General features: G+C 38.3%; 1 protein-coding gene across 4 annotated transcripts in view; it reads left to right on the top strand.

Annotated features, from left to right (window-relative positions):
* LUZP2 (leucine zipper protein 2) overlaps positions 1–13,985 on the top strand; it is a 654,481-nt gene that overhangs the window by 282,607 nt on the left and 357,889 nt on the right. For all 4 annotated transcript variants that reach the window (XM_037839189.1, XM_037839191.1, XM_037839190.1 and 1 more), the window contains exon 4: positions 5,799–5,880. In XM_037839189.1, coding sequence (XP_037695117.1) covers positions 5,799–5,880 — 82 coding nt within the window. The remainder of the gene's footprint in view (positions 1–5,798; positions 5,881–13,985) is intronic.

Genomic DNA, 13,985 nt, shown 5'->3' with positions numbered 1-13,985 from the left:
ATATCCTCCTCCAGAGTTTCAAACAATTCAGAATTGTCCTTTTTTGGTTTAATCTCTGGAGAGGAGTTTTCAATAGCTATTTATGTCACCATGTTGATGATGCTACACTTCCACAACTACCTTTTGCAGTAGGTTATTATTATCTGCGTTTTATGGTTAGGAAATTGTTTATCAAAATCCCTAAATGAATTACTGAGAATCATACTAACTGCAATTTGATTGTGAATCCTGCTAGCCTACTCAATATCCACATTCAGTGTTAGCACACTGATCAAAAAGCAAAAGGCCATTAAAAGGTGTATACACAGATGCCAGGTCAAGTGGAGTAAACTCCAAGTCCCTTCTCACCATTCTATATCTTCTTCACTGACTTGGCCTCTTAGAAACTTCACATTGACATGTCTTTGGATTAAGTCAATGGCCTCTGTTAATGTCAAACCTAGCATCTTTTACTGACTATTTTGTGATTTACAATGAAAGATTACTATTTATTGAAAATGAAATTTTCTCAAAATCCAGTATCAAAAAGAGCTTGAAGAAAATATTGGTATAAGTGCATGCTTTCAAAAGTGCATCATTTAAAAGGTTTTTTTTTTAAGTTTGAAATAAGCCACATCTTAAAATACCTTAAAATGTTTAATGTTAAGCAAATATTTGTGGTTCACTGAACTAGTGATAGAGGATTATAAAAATGATTTTGAATAGAAATAATTAGTCAGAGGACACCAACTAACATGGAAAACAATGAGTTTCTCTCCAGGATGGGAAAGGGGAATAAAGAAACTATAAAGTAGAAATGGCCTCTGCATGCTGCACATGCAGCACATATGAGAGGGCTGCAGGGCTGAAGAGGACATGGTGAGTCAGGGAAGATCAGAAAATAAATTGGATCCATAGAGTGATACCTGAGGTAAAACGCTTAAAGGTTGACCCAGGTTGGACTTGAGTGACAGGCAATAGAGAACCCATTTTGGTTAGCTCTGTAGGAGAATGATATAATTAAGGAGCATTCTAGGGAAATTATTCTACCAATACTGTGCAGAATAGAAAGGAAGGAGATGTGGACCAGGGTGGGGAAAGAGGGCTTAGTGATGGGAACAGGGAGTTGGCACAGTGAGGAACACAGAAGAAAAGGGAAGAGCCTTAGGCAGCCTTGATGCATCCCATGAAGGACACAGATAAGGAGAGATGATGCATGATGTGAATAAGGGAAAGGCTATTTCTTTAGTTTGCTGATATTTTCTTCAATTCTGTATGGCTATTTTATATGACACACAAAACACTCAGACAAACCAAGAAAAACATGGTTAGGTTTATGAGGAATTTCAAATCATCATCTATACATTTAGTGTAATGTATAAATTATCTAGATGTTGGATCGAGTCTCTCATTGCAAGAACCAGGTGGAACAGTTATTTTGGAATTGTGATTTCTATTTCTCCAGTTACAATTTTTTTTAAAAATGCATAACATTTTATGTACAGAATTAATGTCAGAATGGAAAACTCAATAAATTGTAACAATAAAGAATTCTTCAAAATAGATGACATTTAGTATATTAGCTTTTAGTTGTTTACTAGAAAGATGAATTTTAATATCACAGTTATTTGACTGTGAAGGAGACTGAGAATCTCATTTCCAAATATAGAGATATTAGTAAACAATAAAAGAGGGAAAACATCGTTTCAAGATATCAAAAATATGAATTGTTTGCAAATTTGGAAGGATTGCCTGAGGTAGAAAGAATGTATTGTGCTGTAGATGTCATTTGGTTATGTGCCCAGCTCTTGGTTATCCACTTGTCCACTGGGATGTTTGGCTTCTGGCCTTTACCTGAAAGAGCGTGACCTAGAAGCCATGCTTATTTTTGTTATTGTTGGTAACTTTTTAGTGTAGTTCCATATATACAACTTAAGTTTCCCATTTTAAGCAATTTCAAGTGTGCAATTCAGTAGCATTAATTACATTCACAATATTGTGCTAACCTCACCAATAAACCATGGCCACTTATAGTGAGTTTGAATTTGAGGATTTCCAAGTTGACCAAGAAAAAGATTTGAGAACTAGATGGCCATAACACACATGCAGCTGCTTCAGGAGGTTTGCATGGAAGGGGAAGTTCCTCACAGAGGGGAAACCTTCCAAAGGCCAGCCGGGTGCAAGAGGGAGCCGCCAGAGGGGAAGGAGGTAAGAGGAAATCCCGACACTCTCAGGAAAGGAGAAAGGAAGGTGGGGAGCAGTCCTTGTGACCAGGTGTCACAGAGTCAGCACTGCAGGGATCCTCTGGACCAGGATGCTCCGAGGTGCCGAAGTGGCTGGGAACCTTGTAAGTCCAGGGTCTTATCTAATCAACTAAGAACAGACACTGCATGAAGCTGGGCAAAATTCTGTGAGGTATGCAAATAAGTTCACTCTAAAAGGCTAAAAGTTGCTTATTTCAGCTATCTTTAAGACAATTAGATGTACAAAAATTTGAGTTTGACACTAGTGAGTTTTTCTAACAGACCCAGGTTGCAATGGCAAAATTAACAACATGCAACTACCGTAACTGTGAGTTACATAGGTGAGTTACTATTCATTTATGTATCACGACAGTTAATTGTTTCAGAGCTGGTCACTCAAACAAAACTGAGTCAATTGGAATTTCCCTCTTGGAATTGTAACTAAGAAAGAGGCAGCTAATCAGTCTTTCTGTGTATCTGGAACTAGAACTGTAAGTAGACTCAGGGGATACATGTGGCCATATGCAATCATGTAGAGAGAAAAGCAGAGAGCATCTTTTCTCCCGAGGATGGCAGAGGGGAGGACTCTTGTGTTGGCTCTTGAATGTTACATTTTCAGAAATACTAGACAGCCTGGATAATATAAATAGAAGAGTCTCCAGTAAGATGAAAAGACCATGTGAGGAATAAGGGTCTATAACCCTACAAAGGACATTCTCTGGGATTGGATAGTTCTCTGAAATGTCTGAAACACTGACTTCATCGGGGCAGAGGGAAAGAGTAAAATGTTTTTTTTTCCTCTGTGGTGGTTGCTGGGTGGAGGTTCCATAAAGGCAATTTTGGACTCAGTGTAGTAAAGGATTTTCTTAAAGACTGCTTGGAAAAATCGCAAGTTCTTCATCTGTGATGTTACTAAAATAAAAGCTCGTGCCCACTTGAAAGAAATTTCATCCTGAAGAGTGACTTGGGTGAGTGTATTTTTATCTTGTAGTTCAGAATGGGAGAGGTGCAAACTATTCCTAAATTTCTATGCTAAAATGTACTCAGTATTTGGAAAACCTATTGTAGGTGCCACTGGGGGAACCAAGTCTTAAGAATAACTTGAGTTCAGTACCAAATAGTTTCCTAGAGTAGCTAGACATAGTTTAGGCAAAGCCCAGTTGGTGGAGAGGTGTTGTCCTATAGCATTTCAGGACACCTGGGGAAGACCCGGGAGCGTAAATTTGTCCACAGTCCGACACTATAGGTTTGGAGCTGCCTAACACATGAGAAAATTGAGAATATGTAGAAATAGGTCTGAAAGGTGAAAACAGAGATGGAGAGATGCTGAAGACAAAAGGCCTACTTTACCATTCATCCTGCTTGCTTTTCTTGGTGTGAAATGCACAGAATACTTTCTGCAGTTCCTGTTACAGATTTTATATATAGTTTTTGTTCCCACATTGCCTATAGATGATGTAGGTGTTAACATAGGGGATATTTTTGTAAAAAGCAAAAACAAAAACAAACAAACAAAAAACTAAGCATTTTTAAATGCAAACAACTTTGGATTAAAAATAAGAACTAATTTAGAACTAATTATTATAACATTTTATTATAACATTTCTTAAGGAAATATAATTGTTTTATTGTATTTTATTGTGTTTATTGAAGATTTGAGTATAAATAATATTTTATGTAGATTTCATCTTCTTTTTGACCTTCTTGTCTGCCTGCCTTCCCTTTAGGCTTTAATTCTTCCATTCTCCCTCCCTCTCTCTCTCTCTCTCTTTCCCTCTCTCTCCCAGTAGAAGTTGTATGATGCCTCTGTAGGATTTGAGAGGACAGGCTCTAGAACCCAGACTTTCTGGGTTTCATCACAACTCCCCACCAATATAACCATCTGGTTTTCTATCCATAATATTATATCATAGGTAGATATGAGGCCTGCAAGAGAGCCTAGCACACTGTAAGCATAAAATATATGTAGACATTCCTATAACATTTATTACATTATATTGTAATATAGTGTATGTTACATTATATTATTCCAGAAATGCTTTTTGTAGAAAATATCTGAAGTAATATGGAAGTTCAGATTTTGTGTCTGTATATGAAGAAGTCTGATAAATAAAACACTTTCGAGGCAGTAGTGGAAGCTGAGACTTAAAATCCACTTTAAGCAAAAACATGTTATAATATGCTTCCCCCAAGCAAGCAATAGATCATTCAAGAACCAAAATTATTGCAATTACTCCATAACTTGTTCCCATTGTATTTTACCTTGCGAAACAAAGGCCAAATTGATTCCAACAAGTACACAGACATTCACTCACATTCTTGAAACTGAGACTGGAGCTGCTGTGAATTTCTCAAGTAAGAAATCTGGGACCAGCATTAACTCTCTGGTTGAAAGTGCTGCTTGCACGTGTGTAGGATATGGAGGTCAAAGAATGAGTACTGGTGGTTGTGGAAATAATCTAACAATATATAAACAATTCTTTTTCAAGCATTGTGCTAAGTATTTTGCTTACATTATATATTTAAACCTCACCATAAAACGATGAGGAATTTTGCCCTTAAGCCCATTGTATAGATGAAGAAACTGGGTCTGAGAGGTTTTGCCTCACTTGTCCAAGGTTCCAGAACTAGTCTTTTGTCATTATGTTGAGAATTTTAAATCAGTTCAAGTGCTGGTAAAACTAGAACAGTTTTCTGTTTTGTTGTTGTTGCTAATTTGTTCCTCTAGCCAGAATTAACACATACATGCACAGACACACTTACACACACATACACTAACTCTCATCTAATATCTGATCCTTTTGAAGTGATGGCTTGGATGACAGCAGCAAGACACAGAAAGGTAATATAAATTAATTGTAAATGAGTAAATTCTAAACTCTTTGGAGTGATGTGTATTTGCGGAAACATTTCTATTTTTACTGAGTGGGACAAGGACCATATCTATTACTGAACTTAATACTGTGTTTGCGTATGTGTCAGTGTGTTTACATGTGTGTCTATATGTGTGTCAAATATATTTCCTTATTTTGTACCCAATAAATGAGGCAGCTGTACAGTTAGAAATAATTCTCTTTTCCCTTTGTTTTTACAAAAAAATTCCAGGTCTCATAAATGATGTCTAAAGCACAGTGTCTTAGAATTAATCAATTTGAAGCATCAGAGAGGAACAGTAATTTTGTTCAATCAGCAAGACTCGAGTAACTTTTTCTAACTGGCATGTTCATATACTGGCATGCTGTCAGTGCACTTAGTTTTTCAACTTGAATTATTGTGCGGATTTGATTTAACACATTATGCAGCTCACAGGTGATTCACACAGTGGGATTCTTATAAGACACAATAGTAAGGCGATTTCCTTTAAATGCAACTTGCTTTTAGTATTTGCATATAAGACAAGGCCATTTATTAGCAGAATCCTTAGATACAGTCTGTATGCTTAATTGTGTTTTTTTGCAATACCAGTTACCTGTTTCCTAAATGTAGGTTTTTTTTAAAAAATTGCCTTTTCTAATGTACAGAGGAAATAACAGAATTTTTATATTTCTTTGTGTTGTTGGTTTTCAATTAAACTAGAGAAGAAATGAAGTCTCTCCAGGAGGCCCTTCAAAATCAGCTTAAAGAGACATCTGAGAAAGCAGAAAAACACCAGGCTACTGTAAGTGTGTTTCTCTTTTGTGCCCTTTGCTTTAGTACTTGGTAATTGTTATTTTATTTTTCTAAAATCACTATGCAACAAACACACTGACCAAAAAATAAAAATGAAAAGAAAATAAACTTCAGACACTTGAGCAGAATGATGCTCCATCAACATTCATTCCAAGAAAGGACTAATGCTGTATTTGATTCTCTGGAATCTTCTAAGAATCTTCTAAGGTTCTCATACCCTTCCTCTCATGGATGAGAAATGGAAGGCAAAAGTGGAGCTGGGGAGTGGGGCAAGATGGCGGAAAGGTGAGGTGTGGAATTTTAGTTTTGCTCCTGTAGGGCAGCTAGTAAATAGCCAAGAACTATCTGGAACAACTGTTTAGGGGCCTTCTGTGACTGGACACACATTGTACATCAGTCTGGAATGGGTGAAACAGCATAGATTGCAGTGAAGAACTATAAGTTTCTCTGGCTATGGGGCTGACACCCCCTCCCCCCACAGGCATGACAGACTGTCTGGGAGCTGTTACCCGAGAGAAAAAGAAACCGTCTCTGCTGGGAGCAAGGAAGGGGGCCTCAACCAGGCTCCAACTGCAGAATTAATTAACAAATTCAGATTGCTGAATAAAAGCTTCAAGCACAGATAAATCAAGCACAAACATGAAAGATTTTGGCCAGCAGAGAAGAGGCAGGGCTAACAACAACAGCAACAACAGAAAATAGAGACTTTTGAAGTTGAAGGAGCTCAAAATACTGGAAAAGGGCTGGGCCTAATAAAAAGGGGCACATAGAAACAGGTACCAACTCTGGCTCTTGATTGGCAAACCCGGGAAGCTGGGGTCTGGCTCGGAAAAGGGATTTTCTTTTCTTTTCTTTCTCTTTGATTCTTTGTTTTTTTACTTTTCAATAGCCCATTAGAGCTGCTGTAATAACAAGGTTTCAGCAAACCCTGGACAAGGGCGGAATTAAAGTTGTCTGAGAGTAACTAGTCAGGTGAAGGAGACAGTTTCCTAAAGGGTGTATCTTTAAATAGTTACTAGTGGGAGCAAGGGAAAACAGCTGGGCAAAGCTAAAATTGTGGCTTTAATCCTGTCATAGAGGAATTGGGGCTGACAGAAGAAAATAAAATGAAATAAAAGAAAAAAGAATAAAGATTGAGGCTTTTGGAGTCAGCCAAGCTCAGAGTGTTGGAAAGGGGCTGTGCCCCAAGAAGGGGGGTGCATAGAGCTGGGTACCAGCTCCAGCTCTTGACTAGTGAAACTTGGGGGCTGGCAAAAGGCTCTGAAAAGGGATTTCTTTCTTTTTTTACCCTTTTATTTTCTTTTTTTAAAAACTATTTTAAGTAGCCCAGTAGAGAAAACCTCAGATATTTTCAATTGGCAGCTGAACCCAGGCAAGGGTGGAACTAAAATAGGTCTAGGAGACAAAGCAATGTGTCTAGTAGGGGAGATAACTCTCTGAAGGACATAACTTCCCCAAGAAAAGGGGTGTGGGCCCAGCTCAATTGGTGGCCCTTCTTCAGAAAACTCAGAAACCAGGGGCTGGAAAACAGGAACAGCTTGAGTCAGCCACTCCCCTGGCAGGGACAGAGGCTGCTGACAATTAGAGGCACTGCATCTCTTTACACCTGTGAGGAGCTGCAGGCTGACAAGTGCCACCTGATGGACAGGATAGGAAAAGCACAGTCTAGAGGCTTCATGGTAGGGTATGACAACTTGCAGGGTCTCATTCTCAGGGAAACTTCCTATGGAATACACCCTGCTCCTGAGACCTGAGCCTGTCTAGCCTGGGAAAATTTGATTGATGTCTATCATATCTGGGGAGACCCCGTCACAAAAAAGTTACATAGAGGCAGGGAAAGAACCAGAAAAACAAGAGCTGAAAAATTGTGATCAACTAAGTAGAAGCTATGTTAGAGGTCTAGAATAAGTAAAACTGAATGTCAAAGAACAGATAGAGATTAAAGCCAAACAACAAGAAAATCCTAGGTAAAAGAGTGAAAAAGAGCCAGAATAAACAAATCAAGAAAATCAGATGCCTACACAGTTAAAAGTAATGAGGCATACTAGAAAACATGAAAATATGGAGCAGTCAAAGGAGCAAACTAACACTTCAACTAAGGAATTGAAACAAGTAATTAAAGATGTCCAACAAATCTTCTAAATCAAATCAATGAACTGAAGGAAAATGTGGCAAAAGAGCTGAAGGGTATAAAGAAGACATTGGATGACCATAAAGAAGAATTTGTAAGCTTGTAAAAACAAATGACACAAAATTTGGGAATGAAAGGCATAATAGAAGAGATGAAAAACATAATGGAGAAAAATACAACAGTAGATCTGAAGAGGCAGAAGAAAGGATCCATGAATTAGAAAACAGGACATCTGAAATCATACACACAAAAAGACAGGCAGGGAAAAGAATGGAAAAATATGAGCAGGGTCTTAGGGAACTGAATGACAACATGGAGCTCATGAATATATATGTTATGGGTATCCCAGAAGGAGAAGAGAAGGAAAAATGGGCAGAAAGAATAATAGAAGAAATAATCAATGAAAATTTCCCAACCCATATGAAAGACATAAAATTACAGATTCAAGAAATGCGGCATGCCCCAAACAGAATAAATCTGAACAGACCTACTCCAAGACACTTACTGATCAAACTGTCCAGTGTCAAAGACGAAGAGAAAATTCTGAGAGCAGCAAGAGAAAAGTGATCTATCACATACAAGGGAAGCTTGATAAGATTATATATGGATCACTCTTCAGAAACCATGGAAGTGTGAAGGCAGTGTATGATATATTCAAGACACTGAAGGAGAAAATCTGCCAGCCAAGAATTCTGTATTTGGCGAAATGTCCTTCAAAAATGAGGGAGAGATTAAAATATTTTCAGACAAACAGACACTAGAGAGTTTGTGAAGAGACCTGCACTATAAGAAATACTAAAGGGAGTGTTTTGCTACAGGCTGATAGGAAAAGACGGGAGAGAGAGTTTTGGAGAAGGGTATCTTAGTGACATTTGAGACTCAGAGCTAGAGTATAGCAGCTATGAATGTCAGTAATTATCCAATACAGAAACTGTTAAAAAAGCTGAGAAGTAGTCCATACTTCAAATGGAGATATGAATGAAACAGATCTGGTTAGGACTAAGGCAAATCAGGTTAAAGGGTAAAGGACAATATTGACGATGTTTTAAAACTTCAACTTCTGTGTGAGACCAAAGAAAGGGACGTTTATATGGTTCAAAATGTATATTTTCTGAAGCACACAAAATAATTTAACATTTACTGTCAGTTTATTCAAACTTCATAAGCACATGGAACTTTGAATAGGGAGTGATATCTGGTTGGTTTGTACAGGTTAGTTTGAAACCCCAATATATCTCAAAGTAATTTGGGAAGAGAATAAAAATGTAATTCCAAAGTCCCCTAGAGGAACTGGGGAAATGTGGAAATATTAAACTTCCCCACTTGGGTAACTAGTGATATTCTCACAAGCATTGGGGACTACCAATTTAGAAGGCTGAGCCCTTGATCTTGAGGCTTGCCCTTATGAAGATTGTTACTGCAAAGAAGAGGCTAAGCCTATTTCTAATCATGCCTAAGAGTCTCTCTCAGAGAACCTCTTTTGTTGCTCAGATATGGCCTCTCTCTCTCTAAGCCCACTTGGCAGGTAAACTCACTGCCCTACTCCTACATGGGACAAGACTCCTAGGGGTGTGTACCAGTTTGAATGTATTATGTTCCTCAAATGCCACTTTCTTTGATGCAATCTTATGTGGGCAGATGTGTCAGTGTTGATTAGATTGTAATTCTTTGAGTGTTTCCATGGAGATGCACCCCACCCAACTGTGGATCATGACTCTGACTGGATAATTTCCATGCAGGTGTTACCCCACCCATTCAGGGTGGGTATAAAGTAAATCACAGGAGCCATATAAATGAGCTGACAAACAGAAGGGACTCAGTGCAGCTGAGAGTGACATTTTGAAGAGGAGCTACAGCCAAGAGGGACACTTTGAAGAAGCTGAGAGAGAGTAGCTGCAGATGAGAGATAGTTTGAAGATGGCTGTTGAAATCACACTCTTGCTCTGGAGAAGCTAAGAGAAGACAAATGCTCCAAGAGTAACCAAGACTGACATTTTGAAGAGGAGCTGCGGCCTAGAGAGGAACATCCTGGGAGAAAGTCATTTTGGAACCAGAACTTGGAGCAGATTCCAGCCACATGCCTTCCCAGCTAACAGAGGTTTTCCGGATGCCACTGGCCATCCTCAGGTGAAGGTACACTTTGTTGATGGACACTTTATGGCCTTAAGACTGTAACTGTGTAACCAAATAAACCCCCTTTTACAAAAGCTGATCCATTTCTGGTGTTTTGCATTCCAGAAGCATTAGCAAACTAGAACAGGATGTAAATCTCCCTGGAAATGTGGGACATGATGCCCAGAGATGATTCTGGACCCAGCATTGTGGCATTGGGAAAATCTTCTTGACCAAAATGGAGAAGAGAAATGAAACAAAATAACATTTCATTGGCTGAGAGACTTCAGATATGATCAAGAGGTCATTTTGGAGGTTATTCTTACGCATTATGTAGATATCCCTTTTGAGTTTTTGGTGTTTTGGAATAGCTAGAAGGAAATATCTGAAACTGTTGAACTGAAACCCAGTAGCCTGGAATCTCGAAGTTGATTGCATAACTGTGTAGTTTACATGGTGTGACTGTGTGATTGTGAAAACCTTGTGGCTCCTACTCCTTTTATCCAGTGTATGGCCAGATGAGTTGAAAATGGGAAAAAAAATTAAATGAATAATAGGGGGAAAGAGGGTATGGTTTGGGTTTTCTTCTTTACTTGTAGTTTTATTCTTATTTTATTATTTTTTTTTGGATTAATGAAAATTTTCAAAAATTGGTTTTGGTAATGAAGCACAACTATACAATGGTACTATGAACAATTGATTGTACACTTTGGGTGACTGTAAGATCTGTGAATATATCTCAATAAAACTGAATTGAAGAAAAAGGACAGGGATAACAAGTCTTTTTGAGGGGCTGGGATGATTTACTGAAATGATACGTATAAAATCTGAGCCTTGCAAAGAATAAATAATCAATGAATGGAAAAGAAAAAAAAAGTGGAGTTACAGTGCTGGTATCAGCTCCCACATCAATGACTTGATTGTGGGGTGAATCAGAACTGACTATGTAGTAAATTAAGCTATGCAGATCCCTAAGCTACATGTTACATCCACTGACTAGGAAACTCTCAGGGGCAAGGCCACAGCATCTGCATTTTTAATCAACTCCAAAGGTGATTCTGATGCATGTCAAAGTTTAAGAATCAAACTGTTAATTGCTCTTTTTCACTTTAATTATTATTCTTGCTGTTTTTGTGTGTGTGCTAATGAAGGTGTCAGGGATTGATTTAGGTGATGAATGTACAACTATGTAATGGTACTGTGAACAATCGAATGTACGATTTGTTTTGTATGACTGTGTGGTATGTGAATATATCTCAATAAAATGAAGATTTAAAAAAAAAAAAGAATCAAACTGTTATACACATTTTCTCTCTCCAACGTGGCATTCACTTGATCTCACACTCTTCAGTTCTTATGACTGACACTGACCTGTAATCACTGGTTTTGACACCAATTTTGAAAACTATATTTCCACCTTATTACTCAGACCCAAAGCTTATCTTATGAATTCTATTTGGGGACTGGACTTTTTCTCTTGTTTCTAGACCTGTGTCTATATCTAGGTAAATTATCTGGGACCTGATCCCTCTAAGACCTCACAGCATGCCTTTCTTTTTAACAATCTTAATTAGGATGTGGAGTTTTGTTTCTGAAACTGAAGCCTGTCTTTCAGCTGGGATACTTGCTTCCTGGGAACAGGCTTTCTGTTGATAATTACTGACTTTTGTAGGTTCGTGATTGTTTCCTGTCATGGATTCATCATTATCTGTCCTGCCCACCTACCTGTAAGGGCATGAATGTCGGTTCTCTGCTATGCTGTGCCAACACTAACTGCTCACCAGTAATGAGGTCTAGCATCTGGCTCTGGACACAATATATTAAATACTAGAATACACCAATTTGGAGCACCAATATGCTGGTCTCTCCCCTCAACATTTGACCCAGCATCCTGAGTGGCATTAATTACAATTCCATTTCTGCTTGACCTATAATATTTAATCTGGATTTTTTTTATAATCTGGTCACAAATGGTGGCAGGCAGAACAGAAGTGCTTACACGTACTATTTTCTCAGATCCTTATAATAAAATTACGGAGTAGGTTTTTTTTTTTTTTTTTGTCAACTTAAAAGGAATATCGCAGAGCTGGTAAATTTCTAGCTTGTATTTATCCTGGTGAGGAGTAAAGACATGAACTCATATTTGTTCTATTAAGTTTTGCAAATTTTCATCTAAAATACAAAGTAGGAAGTTACAACTTTTGAAAGTGCAAAAAGGCAAATTTATAATATCCAAGAGTGGGAAATATCATTAACAGGAATATGTAGCTGGGAAAAGGAAGGAGGCAGGAATGGCTGCTTTACCCTTGACCTCATCTCAGTGTGCTTGCAGTGACTTCCTTATGGCTCATTCAAAGAGGCTGTTCCAGTTTGCTAAAGCTGCTCTTATGCAAAATACCAGAAATGGATCAGCTTTTATAAAGGGGGTTTATTTGGTTACAAAGTTACAGTCTTAAGCCATAAAGTGTCCAAGGTAAGTTATCAACAGGGTACCTTAACTGGAGGATGGCCATAGGCATCTGGAAAACCTCTGTTAGCTCGGAAGGCACATGGCTGGTGTCTGCTTGCTCCCAAGTTGTGTTTCAAAATGGCATTCTCCAGAGTGTTGCTCTTGGGGCATTTCATCCTCTCTCAACTGCAACTGCTCTGCAAAATGTCTCTCTCACTTGCTCTGCTTCTTCTGTATGCCAGCTCATTTATATGGCTCCAGTGATTTCATTCAGACATACCCTGAATGGGTTGAGTAACACCTCTATGGAAATTATCCAGTCAAAGGTCTGGCCCACAGTTGACTGAGTCACATCTACATGGAAACACTGAACTAATAGGTTCCAACCTAATCAATACTAGTGTGTCTGCTCCCACAAGATTACATCAAAAAACATGGCAGTTTGGGGGACACAATATATCCAAACTGGCACAGAGGCTATTACCACCTCCCCCACAAAATGTTCTACCAAATCAGAGATTGCCTAAAGCATTTATACCTTAGCATGTATTTCAGAATAAGATATTCCTGGGTTTAAATTCTTAGTGGGTTATTTACTAGTTCTGGGGACTTGAGCAAGCTCTTTAACTTCCACAAATTTCCTTACTCATAAAATTTAGGGGTTGATTGAATTAAAGTAACATGCATAAATTTTCTAGAATCATGTCTGGCATATAGTATATGCTAAACTAACCCTTCTCTCTCTCCAGTGCATTTCAATTTCATCTCCATCATTTCTCAGCTGGATGAATACATGCAAGTTCTGTTATTTCTCTGAAGCTCTTTCATTATAAGGAACATGCCAATACTACTTTTATCATGGTTTATTATGATGATTATATGAAGTGATTCATGCAGTGTGTTTAGCAGAATCCATAGTAGATTGTAAGTAAGCATGATATGGTAGCTTTTTGTTCTGTTTTGCTAAAGCTGCCAGAAATGCAATATACCAGAAATGGATTGGCTTTTACAATGGGGCTGATTAGTTCACAAATTTATAGTTCCAAGGCTATGAAAATGTCCAATTTAAGGCATCAGTTGGTAGACACCTTTTCTGAGGAAAAGGCTGATGGTGTCCAGAACACCTCTGTCAGGTGAGAAGGCATGTTGCTCATGTCTGCTGGTCCTTTGCTCCTGGGTTGCACTGCTTTCAGCTTCTGATTCCAGTGGCTTTCCCTTAAGCATCTGAGGATTCTCACTTAGCTTCTCTGGGGCAAACTCTGGACTTCATCTCTTAGCTTAGCATCTCCAAATGTCTGGTTTCAATGGCTATCTCCAAAATGTCTCTGGGCATTTTCTCTCTAAGTGTTTGTCTGCTCTCTTTAAAATGTCTCTGCCTGCCTTTTATCTTCTCATAGAGGGG

Source organism: Choloepus didactylus, chromosome 6 (genome assembly GCF_015220235.1).
Source record: "Choloepus didactylus isolate mChoDid1 chromosome 6, mChoDid1.pri, whole genome shotgun sequence".
Lineage (NCBI taxonomy): Eukaryota > Metazoa > Chordata > Mammalia > Pilosa > Megalonychidae > Choloepus > Choloepus didactylus.
This window is presented reverse-complemented; position numbering and strand designations above follow the sequence as displayed.